This window comes from Macrosteles quadrilineatus, unplaced genomic scaffold (genome assembly GCF_028750875.1).
Source record: "Macrosteles quadrilineatus isolate MER2022 unplaced genomic scaffold, UCM_ALF_1.0 Scaffold_2__2_contigs__length_208266976, whole genome shotgun sequence".
Classification (NCBI taxonomy): Eukaryota; Metazoa; Arthropoda; class Insecta; order Hemiptera; family Cicadellidae; genus Macrosteles; species Macrosteles quadrilineatus.
Genome location: NW_026542595.1, coordinates 189,918,574 through 189,939,517, shown reverse-complemented (window position 1 = coordinate 189,939,517; position 20,944 = coordinate 189,918,574). Strand labels below are relative to the sequence as shown.

Here is a 20,944-nt window from a genome sequence, read left to right as displayed (position 1 = left end):
ACAACAAACATTACTTAGTTTGTACTTATTTTTGTTTTCTTACAAAAAGGTACCTAGTAATAGGTTAATAGTGAGTATCTCTGTGTGTTAGTTGTTAGTAAATTTATGATCACATTGATCTCGTACACACACACAATGTCTACTTATTTGAAAATACATTTGAAAAACTTTTCATATAATTTATCAATTCACAAAAAACATAATTTTAACATTATTGTCAAAGAAATATCTTATCCGATATACTTCCCAAAAATTTGGATTCTTTAAAATGAAGAGTAAAACTCTCTAACAATCAATGTTTGTTGAACAAATTGTACAGAGTCTGTCTTATTCCTCAGATCACCTGGAGTGGAGAGTGGCGGACTGGGGGCCTTGCCTCCCTGGAGACTCGGAGCTCTCCAAGATGGGAGCTGGCTCCATGGAGCGTAACGTCACCTGCGTACTAACGTCACACGAGGGGTTCCAGGTAAGCACTTTAGCTTTTTATTTTGATTATTTCAACCCAATTATAGCCCAAACCCTGGCATTTACAATATCTAAAGCCATCCGATTGTTAGTTCAACTAAGTCCAGAATGGATGTTGCCTAAAATCAAATCAACGATTTTCACATTTGAAAACGAGCACTACAACCACTAGGCTACTAATACAATTGATGCGATTGGCATTTTTCAATGTTTTTTGTAAGAAACAAGTCGTTGTTAGTGGATATCATTGTTGTTAGTAGTGGATCTTGTTGTTGATCTTTTGTGAGATGTTATTGGTTGATAGCCCTATGAAAAAAAAATGCATCTGGGTGGGGAGCGAGTGGCGTAGTGGTTAGAGCGCGGGACTTCAGTCCCTGGGGTCCCGGGTTCGATACCCGCCAAGTCACCAATGGATTTTATCTAAGTGATAATGCCGCAACCCTTAGGTCTAGCCTGAAGTAATGTGAAAAACAATTCCGGGCTCGTGCCTAGCGTCCTAGGACAAAAAAAATTGGTTGATAGCCCTGTGAAAAAATTGAATCGATTTTGTTTAAAATATAACCAGCGACCTTCAGATTTGAAGGCAAACAGTTTTTTACGCCTTTGGCAATTTTAACTTTTTCGTGAATAAACAGCAAAAAAAGTTGCCTTTTTGTTGTCAAATGCTGATCTTTTTTTAGATATAAGCATTCATTGCTATCCCGTTGACAAATGGCATGTTGGTTCTCACTCGATTTAGATTCAATGGTTTTCAGCAACTATTGTCTACTGTAGTCGGAATCGATAAGTGAGTTTGTGAAATAACGAAGCTTCAAAGTTCCCACGATTCTTTCTACAGTCACAAATAGATTTTGCTATGTTATTCTTGAGCATGAGTTCCAAAATGTTAAGTATCTACATAACGATGTGCTATTTTTAAGTCTTATTTACTACTATTTCTCTCTATATAAACGAATGTGTAAATTTCTGAATGTATTTGTATTCCTTAGGATAAATCTGCCATCTCCTAGGCAAGTTACATGTCATTCAAATTTCTATAAGAGAATTCGAATCATCCAATCACGAATACGAACATTACGTAATTTCACTACATATAGTATACTTATCTATTTTCCTATCATCCGACAACATTTGTATTCCTTAGGGGGTTTATTCTCTGAAAAAAATACTTTTTGAACAAGGAAGAATTTCTCAATGAGGCTATCACATACAAGTTTTAAACCCCTCAGAGAGATGTTTAATTCTGAATCATTTATTTAAATTTATCCTTCTTCAGCTTTTTCCCCATAAAACATTCTATATTCAACCATTCTATTTCAACCTGTATTGTTTTGGTTACATGTATTGCTTACTATACATATATTCATATATTATGAATGAAATATTTGTAACACTATATGAAATAAAATTTTCTTTTCGTCCTTACTAAGCCACCTCATTTCTCCATCTACAAAGATCGAAAGTAGCATTCTTTGATAATTCGGTACAAAACGTTATTCGAAACTAATAGTAGTGTTTTATTAGCAAATGTCCTACAACATAAATTGCATTGTTTGTGCATAGAAAAGATAAGAAATGTTTACAAAATCCATGCATACAATCCATACTTCCCCTATTTTCCATCTGCTCGTGAAATTGAATCGGCCCCAAACACCTTAACAAACGCCTCTTACCAAAAGACAATGAAAGTAAGTAGATAAGAAGACCACAATATAACCATACAATAGTCTACCGCTACCCTGCAACTTTAAGCTGCCACAAGCGCAATATCAACCCCAAACTTACCTCATTGTTTTCGATCTAACAGCCCCTCCATTCCGGTTTAGTGTTGTACTTCCAAAGTACTTTTATGTAGGGAAACACCTTCGGGGATCCCAACTGATTGTCTCGTTGAGTTATTGGTTTAAAAATATTTCTTTTTTCTGGAACAGTTGTTAAAAAACTTTAAGTTAAAATTGTTTTGAGATAAATGAAATAACAAAATAGGTACTTAGAAAAATATATTTCAACCAATAAAGAAAATCCAACATGCTATTTTATTTAAGTATTCTATGAATTACCATAATCCATGAATTCCATGTACACCAAAAAGAAGTACCATGAATACCAGAAGCTAGTTCTAAGTTCAGTAGAAAAATATTCACTAAAACTACGCGAATAGTCTTTATCGCGTCAAAGGAGATTTTGCTTTTCATTTCAGTTTATATTTTTAAACTCTTACACTAACAGGTGCAATATGAATTAAAGTTCGGTGTAGGCCAGAACACACAATATTAACATAAAACAATTCAAATTAAATCAATTCATTTGACGCCTAAGGGTCTTTTCCCGGTTCTTCACAAAATGCATGCCACAAACTAAACATTGAACTGTAATTTCCTAATCAAATCAATTCACATTCAGAAATTTGATTATGTCATCATCCCAGTATTTGAAAATCTCCATCGTATTCTCCAAAACATAAAATTGCCTACAAATATACAACGAATACAGTTCTCATAAAACGTTCCATGTGACAACTATGTGACACTTTTCTCAAAATCACCAGAAGCGAAATAAAACGTGAAATAAAATGGGTGAATTTACTCAAACGAGTCGTATAAACGGTGTTGCTCCAGCGACAACATTCAGCTGGCCAAGTTGCGGGGTACAATAAGAAGTTGGTTTTAAGGGAGTAACAAAAACCTACATTACACTAAACTTGGTCCAACTTGCGTCCCGAGACAGATAAAAACCCGGTGCAATATGGAGGGCAAGTTCCACCTTGTAGGACTTCTCTCGTAAAGTTCCCTCATTGTGAAGTAACCTAGTGGTGCATAAAGTTTGTAGATCTAACTGAATATTACTGTAATTAACATACTGCAACGTATAGAACAGGTTTTGTTAATCTTGTAATAAAACATGGATTCGAGAATCGATCTTTTGTTTTTAATATATTATTCACCGGTACTTTTATTTTGGAGGTATGGCTTATGGGAATATTTTATAACGTAATCAAAAAATGGGGGACATCTCTCTTGTCTAGTTGTCTAAAAAAGAAAAGTAGGTCAACATTTGATTGTGGTCTGAGAAATTATCATATAAATTGGGTTTTTATTGACAATTTTTTTCCTCTTAAGTTTTCTCTAAAAAATACTGAGCATATTGAATATTTTCAGTCTCTATGGTACGATATTAAACATATACAAACCACCATACTTTGGTGACTTAATACTCTTCAAAATGCCACCCTAACTTTAATTCTACGTTAAGTGTAGCCTTCGGAAACCCGGGGGCCCCAAACCCTTGCGTTTATACGAAACGGCAGAGGTAGGTCAGACCAAAAGCTCAACCCAAGCTCAATTGTTACAGGTTTGTTATTTTTGTAAGAATTAACTTAAGAAACAGAAACCGATTGGTTTGATTAACCATCTTTTAAAAAAATTAATAAGTTTGATTGAACTGTTCTTTTCCAATAGATCGAGGCTCTAGTAGACATTTTCCTTTGTAAAGGATAACTGATTCTAGGGGTCCCAAAATCTAGAGGTTTCAAAATCGATTTTACTAGTAGTTTATTTCCAACAGTCAAATACCAAACACGATCATAATTATTAAAAAATAAATTTGGAAATGTACTTCCCTGCATTCTCCGTAACATAAGTACCACTTCTAACAATTAACCGTGTGTAATATTTTTTTCTAAACGTGACATGCCACTAATTAGTTAGTTTTCTCTAATCTTTCTACATTTTGTAACCCTTTTCACCCAAGTTGTATTAAGGAGACTACAAGCCCGGATAAGCTTATTTGTAGACAGAGGAGATTGCCAACAATGAGTGTGTTCTTTACTATTGTTAAACTCTTCTTTGTGGTGTCTTCCCTTCACAACTGTGGATTTTAGGATAAGTCACTCTGTCTAGTCCACTTTGAAAAAATAAAATACAAAACTGTACTATTGCTATATAATTTATTTTCAAAAATTTCAATATTAGGACAATTTAAAGCTTTTAAATGCTTTAAACGTTTTTTACAAGTGTGCTTTGATTACGTCCATGTCTACTAAATGTTCCGTCTTGTCTTACTTTAGGATACATTTTCGACTGCGCACCATACTCATTGGTATAAAGGCCCTAAACAAGCAATATCTCGAAAATAATTCGTATTTATTCGTAAGAATAATCAAAGTAGGTACTGTAAATAAAGTTAAATAAACCATACAATTTAAAACACACTAACATAACCCAAAGAGAATATGCCTTCAAATAAACAACTGATTTGATACTATGTCAAATATATATGTACCAACGCACTCATACCGGGGTTAAAATGTATCTTAAATATCTTGAAGGATAAAATATATAGGTCTAATAGCGAGGGTGTTTAATGTATAATCCTGAAGTATGATCGTCCGCATTCAACAACCCGTTATGGACACGTCACACTAAATAAATGTGCTTTTGTGGCTTTACTAATCGATTGTATGGTTGAATTTCAACGTCAAACACTTACAAATTACTCGTAAATTTATCTAAATCAGACAAAAGGAGATAAACTAATAATCCCAATATCATGAGCTAAATATCTTGTCGATCAATGACTAACTTGATCAATAAATAAAGTTATTGATCAATAAATTCTTGATAAGTAACTTCAGAAGCAGTCCTCGAACGCCGAGATAGTTCTTCTTTCCGCATACTCCTGTCCACTATGTTTTCTATATGGGCTGGCTTACAAGTTCAGGTATGTGCCGAACCACCAAGTAAATGTATATTTACATATCTTAAACAATAGTGAATGGCAGGATTTGAACCTGCAGCACCAAGCTTGAAGTCTCGTCCTCTAACATCCAGACTAGTCGCGCCCTACTTTGACTGGAGTGTCAAATATATATATATATATATATATATATATATTATGGGTTGTAGTCTGAGCAGCAGGGGTCTAGCCTGGAACTGTTTTACACATTACTTCAGGCTAGTCCTAGAGAGCTGCGGCATTACCACATAGATAAAATCTATTGATGATTAGTGGGATTTGAACCCGGGACTTCAGGCTCCAATGGCACAAGCTCTATCAATAGACCAGTTCACCCCCTACTTTGACTGGAGTGCCAATAATATATGATGGGTTGTAGTCTGAGCTGCAGGTGTCTAGCCTGGAACTGTTTTACACATTACTTCAGGCTAGTCCTAGAGAAATGCGGCATTATCACATAGATAAAATCTATTGATGATTAGTGGGATTTGAACCCGGGACTTCAGGCTCCAATGGCACAAGCTCTATCAATAGACCAGCTCACCCCCTACTTTGACTGGAGTGCCAATAATATATGATGGGTTGTAGTCTGAGCAGTAATGGTCTAGCTTGGAACTGTTTTACACATTACTTCAGGCAGTCCTAGAGAAATGCGGCACTATCACATACATAAAATATATTAGGTGATTGGCGGGATTTGAACCCGGGACCTCAGGCTTCAAAGGCACGAGCTCTATCACTAGACCAGCTCACCCCCCTACTTTGAGTGGAGTGCCAATAGCATGTGATGGGTTGTATTATGAGCACTAGGAGTTGGGGTGTTAACTGTGGGGGGTATTTGGCAGGGTGAGTAGGCGCGTATCGCCATTCCACACCATTTCTTTCACAAAGAACTTTATTACCCTCGGTTTGGTTATATTCTCTGCAATCATTTCTTCGCACGACTTCGTTATTTCGCTAACGAATTACTTTGTTTTGTTTATTTTTTTTATTTTTTTTGCAGTACGGTAATAGAATATTTGAGAAATTGTGTTTAGTTTCTTGTTACTGAAACATGGAAGATAAGTACAACTTTTAAAATACTTGTGTGTTTAACATTAAATGTATATATATATATTTGTGTAAATATATATTTAAGCATGCGATTTCCCCAAATATATTCGTGACCCCAATAACATTTTTTTGTATTGTTGTTTATTTTTGTAAACGTAAACCTCTTAAAACTACAATGGACATTAATGGACTTAATTACCGTACTGTAAATAATACGGATACTTTGTTTTTTTGTAATGTGGTTGGTGATATGCTCTAAATAATCGGTTTTCAATTTAAATAAACATATTTATTTCAATAAATATACCGATTAGCTGTGTGATTTAAATTGCGAATGTTAATTTTCCTTAGTGGTTGTACCAAATGTGTCTTTAACATAATTATATTTTTACTTCATTTTTTGATATTAATTTACTAATCTTTATTTGTACCGTTAAGCCTAATTCGTACCTCAACCTGGAGACAAAAGACTCAAGCAATTATTAACTTAAAAATTTTGATCGATATTGGTCATAGACCTACGTTTTTTTTATTCATGTTGAAGCCTTCCGGAATTGGTAATCAATTATAACAGGTTACGTACCTTGACGTCCACAGTTCCGTTTGTGATAATGACTACGTAGTAGTCGAAACTATAGTCAACGGATACCGACTAAGGAATTGTGGACGTCAAGGTACGTAACCTGTTATAACCTACGTTTTTCTCGTTTTTTGGGCTCGTAAAATTTTAAGGGATAATTAAATTGAATGAGTTCGTAAATAAGTTACTTCAGACTTTATCACCAAACTTTTGCGTTTTTAGTTTTTTTTTTACATCTTTTACAACTTATCAAACCAAAACACTAATAGTATTACATCACTACTGAATTTAATTTTCAATTTGAATAAAATGTTTTATTAATCAAACTAATTATGATAAACATTTTAAGTACTAAGTGTCACCGAGCAACCATGCAGGACAAGTTTATTAAAAGTTGTAATCTTTCTGAGAAACGTCGAAGAAAAGCTTAATGGCCTGGTGAGAGCGATTCTAACAGTTTCCTTCGGGCTGCGACGTCGCTGATTAAAGAAGTTATTAAATTCCCTCTGAGCCAATGAAGCATGAAACGCCAAAAGCGTAATTGATTTGGCTTTCGGCTAAAAGGTTCAATTTTATTTTCTCCAGGAAAGTTCAGGCATATGCTTTTCATATTGAAACCACTGGAAACAAATTTCCTGTTATGTTCTTGCGTAAAATGAAATTATGAAATGTATGCCTCATTTGACTATTAAACTGATTTGGCTTTCGGTGAAAAAGTTGAATTTTATTTTCCTCAGGAAAGTTCAGGCATATGATTTTCATATTGAAACCACTGGAAACAAATTTCCACTCTGTTATGTTCTTGCGCAAAATGAAATTATGAAATGTATGCTTCATTTCATTAAACTAATTTGGCTTTTGGTGAAAAGGTTGGATTTTATTTTTCTCTCTAAGGTACAGGAAAATAATCGTGGTTTTTGTGAGCAAAAAATGTTTGTGTTTTTCTTAACCGCAATAACACCTTAACACTTTAGTTTTGGTGGGATTTTCAATACTGTCAGGTGTCTCATTGTAGATTAAGTCGAATATAAATCAATTCTACGCGTTTGTTATTCTAGAAAATCAAAAGACATCCTAGAATATTCAAGTCGTTGCTATGTAAAATCATACATTATATGTGTCTTAGAAATTTAATACTAAAGTTACTAGGCTAATTTGAAAGAAATATTTCAGATATTTGAAAGCTATTACATTCTTTATCCATTCAACTTTATTTTTCATTATCATAATTCAAAATATAGGTATCGTCATATGTATGATGATGAAACATCCCTGGATATTACAGCTAGCTATACTTCCAATCTCAAACTTGAACTAAGACCATCCTTAAGTACTTTAAGCTAATGATATGGAACCTAGTTTCTACCCCGTGGATATATGAACGGTGTGTAACTATGTTTTACCTTTGACTATTGTTTTACTAAATAAATTTGAAGAACCATAGTCCCATCATCTACGTTCTGACAAACCAAAAGCGAAGATGTAACAAGTATTTTAAAGTCATACGTTATAGCATGGTGGCGTGGTTTTGCGTCGATTTGGACAATTTGGGCTCCTGGGAGTTCAAAGAAGGACTGGCATCATAATATTATCATGTAACTCATGTAATTTTTTTATAATGTAATTTTAAATCATGTAAATTTAGGGCTGAAATGCAACGAGTTACTAGAGTACACATTAGCAACCGATTGCCCCCTTTACGTGTTACAAAGGTAACTCGAGGAGGTGAGTCCTTAACACTGAGGAACAAAGAAAAAATTTTAAAAAGTATTTGTTTGTCTAAAGTTTTGTTATTTGATTCATTGGGCTCTATGTAATTGACACAGACCTCGGAACTGAAGATACCATTTCTCATGACACGTAGTTTTTGACTGATACGCTTGATATATATCATAGTATTTGCTTTCTGTACCAATCCCAGTAAACCCCTTGTTTGTTGCAGAACTCTCTCCAGATAGACGAAGAGAACTGTCTGTTGGTGTCCACCAAGCCGGAGACTCAGCGGGATTGTACTCTGCCCACTCAGCAGGACTGTGTGCTGACGGAGTGGTCATCCTGGACCTCCTGTTGTGACGGTACTCAGCACCGGACCAGGAGTGTGCTGGTAGCGCCGCACTACGGTGGACAGTCCTGCCCTCAGGTAAAATAAATACCGTGATTAGTAGAGTAACCTAACCTAACCTAACCTAACCTAACCTAACCTAACCTAACACAACCTAACCTAACCTAGCCTAATCTAACGTCACCTAACCTAATCTAAAATTACCTAACCTAACCTAAACTAACCTAATCTAACCTAACCTAACCTAAACTAACCTAACCTAACCTAGCCTAATCTAACATTACCTAACCTAACCTAGCATAACCTAATCTAACATAACCTAACCTAAACCTAACCTAACTTAACCTAAACTAAACCAACCTAACCTAATCTTACCTAACCTAACCTAATCTAAACTAGCCTTACCTAATCCAAACTAACCTAACCTAAGCTATCCTTACCAAATCTAACTTAACCTAACCTTATATCTATTGTTTTTTATGCTAAAGCTTCAGCCAGTTTTAGAAATAAAAGTCAACATATTTGAACTTTTCCACCAGTAAAGTGAGGTAATATAAATTATCAATATCTGTCAAACATGCAGTTTTCACCATGGCAAACTGAAAGGACTAATGGTAAACCTTTATGCCATATCAAATATTATACTAAAAAAAACTGAAAGAGATAATCGCATTTTGATACCAACTCACTCAGTCTATTCAACCATGTATTATTAAAATAAAAAACATATACTGCTGGTCCATACAGATGAGACATCTACTTTGGTATCAATGCTTAATAATGAACACTTTTCATACTTTTATTGAATTTATCTATAGAGAAGTAGTTATTACCACGGTAAGGCTGAGCCTGGGACCGATTTTCTTTTTTTAATTTTGATGTCCCCAGAGGCGAAAAAACTCTTCGTTCAAGTTTTTATATCATATAGATGTATTGAAAAATATGGCTTGCCTGTGTAGGGTGGGATAAAATTGAATGAATTTGCGAACCAGCAAGATCCGGTTATAGAACCGGGGTATTATTGTATCGGGTATTGCAATTTTCGAAAATTGATTTAACAATTTTATCCTTAAAATATCAAAATGTCCAATTTTCAATACGACCATTGTGTAGAACTTAAAAAACAAACAATTTTGTATAATATGACATTGTTGTACAATGACAAGTAACGGGGAAAAATCCAAAAACTGTACATTTAAGACTCCTATTTTATTCTTATGGAGAAAAAAAACTGTTGTACAGCGGTTCGCTAGCTTATGGATGTATGTTGATCAAATTTGGTTAATCTATTTATTTAATCTACTATTAACATTTAGTAAAAAACACTTTTTACCCTCTCCGTAGCAGCAAACCTAGGAACTCGTTAAATCTATTGCTATTTAAGTAAGGAATAAGTAGGTCTTGTTTATGGAATTATTTTGGTAAAAATTCAATAAGACAAATTTAAATTAACTTAGTCTGGAATGGGGGAGTGTGGAATTGTAATAAAGCCATGAACCAATGAGTTGGATGACTCTCCTACAGTAGTTGGTACCAATAAATAAAGTTTTAAGCGTCTCGATTTTCAGAGTTGACGTGCCAGTGTAATTTCCACGTATTTCATGTATTTGTGTAATGCCAGTATATTTCCTTCAGTTGTAACTCTAGCTCAGTGTTTTGACTAGTCTCAGTCACAATCACTTCATCACGACAACAAAAAGATTTTTAACGTATTTAGCTGACTCGATTGCTAAATTATTAAAACGCGACAGACTACGACCGCAAGCAGCGGGTTCGTCTCTTGGTGCAGCCAATAAAATATAATTTAAAAGTACATTTCATTCTGAAATTGTATCGAATCACTTCTGACTTGCCTTTATATGTTCTACGCACAAACCTTATTCTCAATAGTCCATATCGACTGGCAAACGTAATGATAAATGATATCACTAACCTCTTCAGAGGGGCTAAAATTTGAACTTTAAGGATGTTTCCTACTCAAAAACTAATATCACTATAGTGACCTAGTTTTAGTTTAAATGTACCAACTTTATAAAAACACTTGACAAACAACTGTATGACAACGAACAAGTGAACTCATTAAAACTCAACCTACATTCACCATGTTAACGACATGGTGCATTCATAGGAGTAGAGCACCTGCATTTTATAACACTTCCGTTATGAGAATGTTGGCTTCAGAAAGCATACTTCCCTAGAAAAATATATAAGTATGCTTTAAGTATGGACTGTAAGTTTTCAATGTATGATTTTTTTATTATAAGTGGAGTACGGAATTTGTTATTTAAAGCTACTGAAGCAACTGATTATTTATAGACTAAATATAATATCTACAAAATTACTTGGAATACATATTTTTCACAAAATGTAAAAAAAGGACAGAGGGATATTTACATGGACTTTTATTTAGTCAAATCGTCAATTTTTCCTGCACAATTCGTTACATATTATTTCGTATTCAATATTTAAACAGAATATATTTTTTAACACGGATACCTTTGATAAATTAATTGTAAAAAAGAAAGGAGCTAAAATACAAAAATTACCTATGCTGTCGAAAAAAGTCTCGTTCATATAGATTCGGGTTCAAAATTTTTAAGTTTTATATTTTAGACACTTATAATGAACAGACCGAATGTTTAATATCTATAAAACGAAAATAAGGAATGCCTTTTATAGCACTAACTTATTCATGATACATGTCACATGGTATATCACGTTTTTAAAGCTACAATTTTTTCCTTGGTAAATCAATAGGTACATTTTCTAGCAGACTACGATGTTAGATATTCTGTGAGAGATTCTGATTTCTATTTGGATTAAATCGAGCGTAACGAGTCGTCCTTATAAGGTCTTCTTTTCTCAGAACCATCAGCAAAAGTCACTTCTTCGTATAGCCTACTGTTCAGGGAATAAAAATATTATTATAGAAATAAGTATTCAGCATCAATAGTTTGGTTCATTACAAATGTTGGTTTTGAAATATGACCTTTTTGAGTGGTATGGTTTATCTAAAAAAATTGAGGTTTTATATTTATAGGGGTAGAAATATGTCTTCCATAAATTGTCAAGGTGTAGTAATTGTGCATCAGCAGGTTTTTTCTTAGTGTTTGGATGTTTAAAAGAGGTTTTACTTTCTGTGTTTGTGTTTTCCCTTGTATGTTGTAAAACATACTAAAACCTAATTTCATTGCCAAAATAATAAGACTAAGACTTCGGTTATACAACTTTTAAAAGAGGTGCGATAAACTATACACAAATTTAAATACCCGTGCCGTAGCAAACCTACAAACTAAATTAATTTTAATTTGTCCGATTGGATTCAACCAAAACATTTCCATAAACAAGGCATATTTATTCCCCAATTAAATTACTATAGGACTTTAGGTTTGCAACTACAGTACGGGGAAGGGAACACGCATTTTTTACGCAATATTAATTTCATAGGATGAATAAAGAAATTTGCCAAATTTGATCAATGTCCATAAACAAAAAAGCATTTTTTTTTCTTCATAAGAAATACATGAGGATTATTTGGTATATGCATTTTTGGTTGATTGTTAGCATTATGACCACTCCACCCAGCCACTGTTACTTGCAAAGATTTTACAACCGATTAACCAATTACAGTGTCAACAGTTTTATTTTTTTACAATCCCGTTTGTTGTTTTTCAGCTGAGTGAATGGAGATCCTGCGAGGCGGAAGACAACTCCATCGACGGCAGCGGGGTGGAGCCCGGGTGCGCTCCTCACACGGAGGGTGTGCGACTCAGGGTGGAGCGATGGGGAGAGTGTAGGCCTTCGCCCCACGAGGTGTGGGATGGCGAGAACAGCGACAGAGCTGACAACTACTACAAGCACTGGCCCCAGGTCGGCACCCAGAGGAGAGAGTTCACCTGCCTGAATGTCAACGGGACCACAGTTCCCCTCAGGTTAGACTTATCTTCAGTTGGAATAAAGATAAATTTAAGATACTAGAGTAATTTAGTTTTTTTCGGAATATCTCTCATGTTGGTGGTTGCGAATTTTACAACTTTTGTCTATTCTTGCTCAACATGAAACTGACAACTGTTTTCTATTCTCGTTAGCCACGAACTGTACAACCATTACCTACCCTTGAAATGAAAGGAAATGAAAAAAATTGATTTTTTTAGGCAAAGTTAGGGTCACATGGCCCTTTCTTACACTTATTCTGACATTCAAAAACATAACAAAATAATATTACATTGGGATAACTTAATCTAATTAAACATAAAAATATTTATCAATTCAAGTACAGGATTTATCAATCTCAGAAAAAATAAGAAAAAACATACAAATTTAACAAATAAAAAAAACTCATTTACACACTCTCGCATACACGCATCAGCAAACGCGCAAAGAAACAGTAGTTCTAAGACACGCCAGCCGAGACCATCTTCTCAAAGTAGAGCTTTTTCAGTGCCGCCACAAACTGGGAACGTTTTTCAAGCGTGGGATTTATTGTGCAGGGGTAGGCCGTTCCACAGACGACAAGCGGTAACAACAAAAGCCCTGTCATAAGCCGTGGTCACATGATGAGGTATACGCAATGAATCGGATTTGAAATATTTTGGAGAGCCTGTTTTAAAAATTGAAAAAAACTAATAAACCTTTGACCATAAAAAATTCTCAAACAATAATTCTGCAACACCACTGGAGCATACCCGCCTGAGTCACAGTCAAGTCATTGATCAATGAGTTGCAGTAACTGTAAAGTTGTAGTTGTGTTGACTATCAGTGTGCATTATTATTGTGGTGAATAGTGGTAATAGGGTATAGTGTGGTGAAAAATAGCGTTCGTACCACGGACCGAAATGGTTTTGCGGCTCTCGATCGATTTAAGTTCTCGACTTCGTCTCGAACTTAAAAACTATCTCGAGCCGGCAAAACCTCATTTTCGGCCCTAGGTACGAAATATACTATTTCGTCACTCGTTTTCGTTTTTTGTTTTTTCGGGATACCCTTGTTGTATCCCGAGGAAGTAGTAGACAACATTTCCAAAATGAGGTTGAAGAGTTGAGCAGGCATTGGACAACATCTTGACTCCATTCAAACATCAGTGCTTGATTTAGATTTAGGTTTCATCAGTGTAGGAGCAAACAAGATTAAACAAATGTTACATTAGGTTGGATTGATTTAGTTTCAGCTATTTAAGGTTCCCTTTTGTCGTTTATAAAATTTCAAGTAATCAGATTGGATTTGTTTATGTTTACGACGGCGGAATGTTTTTGTGGGTTTTGAAAGAAAGCTGGCCAAACTCGGACTTGTTGGTCTGTATCGTAAACTTGTTTATTACTTTATTACATTCATCTTAGATAGCATCAGTAAGTGATAACCCAAAGACGAATGACAACTTCTCAGAATCGAGCCCCACGGGGTCAAATTAACTATTTACTATTTTCAAAGTGAATTTTAAAAGTATGAAAGCAGATACCTAAGTAGTCCACATTAAAAATAATAAAATAGGTCTACTATTTTTTTGTGTTTGTAAAGTGCTCTACAAATTGATATTTGTAACCGGTTTTACCCAACATTCATTTGATCTAAACAATCAGGTAGAACAATAAAAGTATAAGTTGAGTTAAAGAGCCGTTTTCGACTAGGAAATGAATATCATCTGTTCAGTGGCCATTCTCCCTTGAAAATCTGTTTATTGTATTCTGGGATAAAAACCTGCCTTTAGGCGAGAGCAGAAATTAAACCTTAATAAACTCCAATTTAGTTGCTTCAATTACTTTGTTAATTGTCCCTTTATTGTTGGCCTTTCTTTATGCCCTTGTAGCTCTACTTTTAGTACAGTTTTTATGAATAAGATTAGAGTGGATATTTTTATTTCGAGTAATTATAACTAATAGCTAAATACAATTTTTATTAATTTAAATAATTAACAATGTTACATGCGAGTATTTAAGTTTTTAACTGATAGATTAGGGAAAAACTATCCATGTTAAACAAATTTTGTACATTTCATGCATATTTGCAAAAATCTTGATTTTTCCAATGGTATTCTAAAATAAGTCATTTGAACATCTCAAAGAGTGTGATACTATTAAAGTTCTGTTTTCTCGTTTTGTGCGTTATACTTTAATATTTAAAAGATACATAAAAGGTGTATAGTTTACAATACACTTCAAGCTTGGTAAGATTATAAAACATTGTGTATACGAAACAAACGTAAACATAAGCTTAATAATCATGTACTATCATACTCTCGAGTCGGGAAGCGAACTGGTCTAGTGGTAGAGCACGGGGCTTCGTAGCTTGAAATCCCGAGTTCAAATCCCGCCTATCAGCAATAAATTCAATCCATGTGATAATGCCGCAAACCTCTAGGACTACTGAAGTAATGTGTGATTCCACAGACTTCTGTAGAGAATAGTTAGAACCTTACGTCCTAGGATGTGGAGTTCGGACATAAAAAAACCCATACCACTGGTTTATAAACTACTGAGAGCCATTACATTTAACTGATAATTTTTACACAACCTTTTCCATGTATTGTTAAGTATAAACATCTAAGATTGTTTTATACACCGTTGTTCTCTCTATTCATGTAAAAGTAATGAGCAATTCCAACCAATCGTACAGTATCACAGCTATCAATATAAAATATAAAAAAGTATTTTTAAGTTGAAGTTACAATAGTTGTTGAGGCGTTTGTATGATGAAATTACCATCATCAAGCCAATTACCAAACTTTCATTAGGTCTAACGATGCCAGCGTCTTTCACAAATTGCATCAGTTTTCTAAACACCTAATTGAGTTACCTAACTAAAGAGTTTTGCTGGTTGTTTCTGTTTATTTTTGGAATCTTTGTTGAAAAAATCATCTTTCTCCAAAACGTTTAGTGAAATATAAAAATTTACATAAATATTTGTTGTTTTTAAATTACCTTTTTCTCTAATTAAGTAAATTATATCGGCTTTAACTGTGAAGAAAGTAAATTATAATTACAATTTGTACTTTATGTTTGTGTGTTATAGCAACCAAATCTGAATTATTAGCCCTTATCAATGCTATGTTCAATATCGGTTCATAAAAAAGTTAACAACGATTTTAACAGCCAAATTGAATAGTAACTTAAATGAAAACATGCCATAAGATATTTTTCCATCAAGCCAATACCAAAACGTGACATAAATGCTTTCCCATAAATGCTTTTTCGTCGACTTTTCCTGTGTGAATAGGTACTTAAAAAGTTGTTTCGCCATTTTCCTATCTGGCAAATCATTTTCTTATAGCGTAGAAGGCAACATAAGTATTGATTTAATACGCCATCAACATAAATTTCCCCAATTACATAACACTTGTAAACTCCATCATTTTTCTTAACATTTATTATTAAATAATCTACAGCACTCCACTAAGCTACGATTTTAGTTTTAGAAATTCTGCTTAAAATTGTTAATTAGATATTTTTAAGTACAAAACTGTTAGGATATGTATAATTTCAATTCGTTTACTATAACGTTTGAGTTTGCTCATAAGGAAATAAAAAAATGTATTTAGTAAAAATGTTTTTAGTACTGAAAATACTCTACACATTACTATTTCTAGTGTTATTGTGAACTAATAGGAGGAAATGGAAACATTACCTATTCCGTAACAAGGATAATCTAATTCTGGAAGTAATACAAGCCAAACATCACTAATCAAGGTCAACATGGCGGTGGTCCATTGACTACATTACTAATGCCATTACCATTACCATTACTATCTCGCAGTAATGTGCAAGCCGTTGTCTCACCATTCATCAACTAACACTAACTAATGGTCTGATACCTGACTGGCTTAACACATAGTGTTGTACTGTATAACCCTTCTGTACACAATGTACTTCTAATCCGTATGATGAACGTTTGCATTTCGTATTACCGAAGAAACAAAGGTGAAGTTATGTATTTTTAAACTACCATGATTTACTAGAGTATAGATTAAGTATCATAATATGAATTGCAATATACAAAGTAACAAAGATTAAGAATCATATACGGAGTACTGAAAAAAAAACTATAGAAAAGTGCGTGATAAAGTGTCTCAGCAGAAGTAATACGGATGACTTAACATGACGTAAGTGACATACTAAAGGTACTGTAGCATAAAGTAAGTTTCGAAAAAGTTTTAGTAAAATAGGAAATACATTTTTAGTAAGATATTTCAAGTTAACCGACATATTGAAAAATACCGGCTACATTTTTAAATAAAATAAGTTTTCCAATTCTTTTTTTATTTAATGATTTCTGCGATACCAATGGTGGCTCAATAAGGGTTTTTTATATGTATATAAAATATGTTAATTGGTTTTAGACTTCGAATCTCTAGCGGCTAAAAGTATTTCCTAGACTGATATTCACAATATTCAGGTATGTGATTTATTTTCCTTAAAACTTGAATTGATTCTAGTAATGACCAATGTAACTTAAATCCATAGCTTATTTAACATCTTCTGAATATATTTAACATCTCGTCAAAATGTTTGTCTACTAAAAGTGTACTTAAATCTATCGACTAATGTCTTCCAGACTTCCCCAGTCCATTGAGAAATAAGTGCACATTGAATAAAAATATATGTAAACCCTATAGTTCTAAAAACGCTCTACTCGTTTCACACAGCAGTGTCCGTATCGGTCAAGTTCTTTCTGATAGAAAGGCAACAAAGCTCAACAGCTACTAGCGCAAAGATCCAGCCTTCCTCACACAAAAGGCACGCCTTCAATGCCATCAATAAGCCTCCATCGATATTTCAAACGACCTTTCATCGCTTACAAAAGATGGCGAGGCAATAGTTTTTGTGCACCTCACTCTTTTTATCTGAAAATAAGTAATCATTTTCGCGAATGACGTGCTGCAATCGACGTTTCGTTTTATCATTTTATTTTAACGGTTTTCAAAACTAAATTCTGACTGTAATTTTTACTTTCTCTACTATACATAGAGTATGAAACAAGTTTTGTTTTTAGGTTTGAGTTTTGGTTGAAAATACACGGTTAGGCCAATAAGGAAAAGTGCATCTTCCACTGTGCAAAGCATCTCGTATTCAGTCATGTATTCTGAATACATGTTAACAATCAACATGTTAACCAATGATGTCAACTTATACAAGAAAACATTGACTATGGAGATAGATGTTTTGATTATCATATACGTAAACACTCCACCTTAGCTCCTTGAATTACTATTTATTTATATAACAAACAATGTACAATAGCTAACAGGTATGTATCCCGAAACAGCTACAATGACAAATAATCTATTGTAAACGTTGTTACCAAAAAAAAAAAAGAATATAAGTATTATTTTATAAAAGGTTGGGTATAATCTATTGTAGGTTTTATTTACATAATCTATGTATTTTCTTAAAACACAAAATTCTATTTTTTTCTTGTAATTTCAAATAAACGGTCAAATCGTGAACAATTCATTGAATAAGTTAAATGAATCAATGTCACCTTGAATAAGCTCTATTCCTTAAACTGTACTTTAATCTTTTATACGAAAACTTTGACAGTTTCTTCTATCAACCTTGCAGATAAGCACTCTTATTCTTAGTTTTAGTTTTGGATTGACATTCCTTATCAGTTGGCTACTTAGAGAGTTTTACTTAGCACACAAAATAATATTATTTGTTCCAAATATTTTAATCATTACATTTTATTAAAAGAATCAATAGTAAACAATGTAGTGTATTGAAAATTATAGCACCGTGTAATCTATAAAATATTAGCGTTTAAAATAACAGATTAAATATTTAAAACAAATATTTTACAGTTAAGCTTCATCACTAATCAGGATCTGTATGGTTTACTTCCAGTAAACCTATTTGTTTAATTAAACATCCAATTTAACCCGCATCCTCTTCAAAATACGCGTTTTCCTCAATGGATTTACGTTTCTCTCACATTTACAAATATTTAGTTTGTTATCTCTGCAAAAAAATTAAAAATTAACTATTTGCAAAGGTTATGAATGTATAAGTTGTTTGCTATTAATTGAAAAAATATTAAAACCGCAATAAAAGATCGCCAAATAATGGTTCATCAACATGACTACAAACATTGAATTTATGGAGGTAAAAAAACATATTCATACCACGATCCAATCTACTTTATAAATATCTCATCCTTCACATTAAAAATAAAACTAGTTCATGATTCAACCTAATGTTTATTTATAAGTCGGTATTTAAAAAAATGCATTTTTAACCTTTTATATTCTATGTAAATAAACTGTTCTTATTCATTCAATTGTTTTACTGTAGTTGAAACTTCTTTTCAGATTAGATTTAGGCAAGTTATGTTAAATTTTTACAAAATATATAACAGGAGTTATCCTTGGTATTAATAAACAAACTTCTGTCCAGTTTGGGACTTATTTTTCTACTAAAATAACTTATGCAGACCTATTTGAAGATATTTTCAATTCGTTGTACAATTCGCCAGAAATCAGAAATCAGAAACTTTTTATTGCCGTAATTTGCAAGGTAAATGCATATGACAAAGTCAACAACAAATGAGGTTCAAGTTCAACCAAGAAAATAAAACTAGATACCGATAAAACATAAATAGACAAAACATTTGTCTGGGCAGTCACAATAGATCAAAAAATAAAAATGTAGCTATGCAAGCATCGGGCCTATCAGAAACAAGACAGTAAAAGGTCAACAATTGTTCATACAGATCATATGGTCATACTCAACATGCAAATAAATAAGAGAATTACAGGCATTGAGTAACTGTTGGCATGTCAAAATAACATGCTACTAAAATCTTCCTGAAAATAACTCTCTAGGCTATAAAAGGGCCTTTGAGCAAGCCACTCATGCAAAACATGCTTAAACCTACTCATGCTAACATTACGTGCTGTGCTAGGAAGTTTATTAAACATTGATATTCCTACATTACTAAACCACTTTTTTGATTTGGATAGTCTCACAAAAGGTAAATCTAGCAGATTACTGTTTCTGGTCACATGCAAGTGCACCGAGCTTCTACACGTGTAACTCTCTAGTTTTGTTTTAACTCGTACCAAGCAGACAAATATATACATATTTACAATAGTCAGTATTTGTCCAGACCGAAATATGCAAGCCTTCCTTCTAACCTTACTGTAAATTAGGGGATCTGTACCAACTACTGGAGGAATACTCCTGAAGGTAAATGAAGAGCGTCCCCTAAAGGTCAGCCGAGTGGTTACAAGTCACCGATTCGATCCTGGGAAACGCCAATAGCTATTGATGGTTCTAAACTATATCCAACCATCCTTGATTGTAAACTAACTAGAATAAGAAGAAACGCCTAGTCTAGGCACATCGCTACAAAAGGCATTCAGCCCAGCTTACACTTATCGTTCCTTCATATTTTGGTTGAAATACACCCACTGGTGTTCTAATCTTGGTGGTTTGACGAGTCAGCAATTGAAAGGTGAGAACACAATCCTTATAAGACCTAACAAAGGAGTCGAGACAAAAGATATTTCAACAAAGGTTTGGTGTGTTTGGCCCCAGCTCAGTTCTATATCCATTTAAAGAGTTCGATAAACCTTTATACAACTTTATATAAAACGTTCATTATCTGATGTAGTCAATGTTGCATTAATTCGTCAAACGGTGGTGTGTAGATAATGCAATGCTAAAACTTTAAACTAATCCGTTTTACGCGTGTGTTGCAACGACGTGAACACACAGAACAAAATTGTTTTGTTCAAATCTACTTTTTTAAATAGTTATCGACTATTGGTTAGAGAAACAAAACTCAACTGTATGACATGGTTTTATAAAGTTTTGTTTGTTTTTGATCATTCAGGTTAGTGGTAGGCGAAATAAGTAACTGTATGTTTATGTCAAGAAAATTTAAGAAGAGGAATAGTTAATTGTGTATCTAGTGGGCGAAGTGGCCGCTCATGAGACAACATGTTAACGTACTAGATATATATATAGTAATTACTTTGCACTCGCGTTACACATTTTATTTTTCCTACCGTTATTAAAAAGCTTACAAATAATAAGTCTTTTAAACACTAAACGGTTTTA

The 20,944-nt window shown here is 33.6% G+C and overlaps 1 protein-coding gene across 1 annotated transcript in view; it reads left to right on the top strand.

Moving 5' to 3' along the window:
• LOC128985229 (thrombospondin type-1 domain-containing protein 7A-like) overlaps positions 1–20,944 on the top strand; it is an 82,219-nt gene that overhangs the window by 11,849 nt on the left and 49,426 nt on the right. The window contains exons 3-5 of the mRNA XM_054404618.1: positions 339–466; positions 8,775–8,972; positions 12,570–12,826. Coding sequence (XP_054260593.1) covers positions 339–466; positions 8,775–8,972; positions 12,570–12,826 — 583 coding nt within the window. The remainder of the gene's footprint in view (positions 1–338; positions 467–8,774; positions 8,973–12,569; positions 12,827–20,944) is intronic.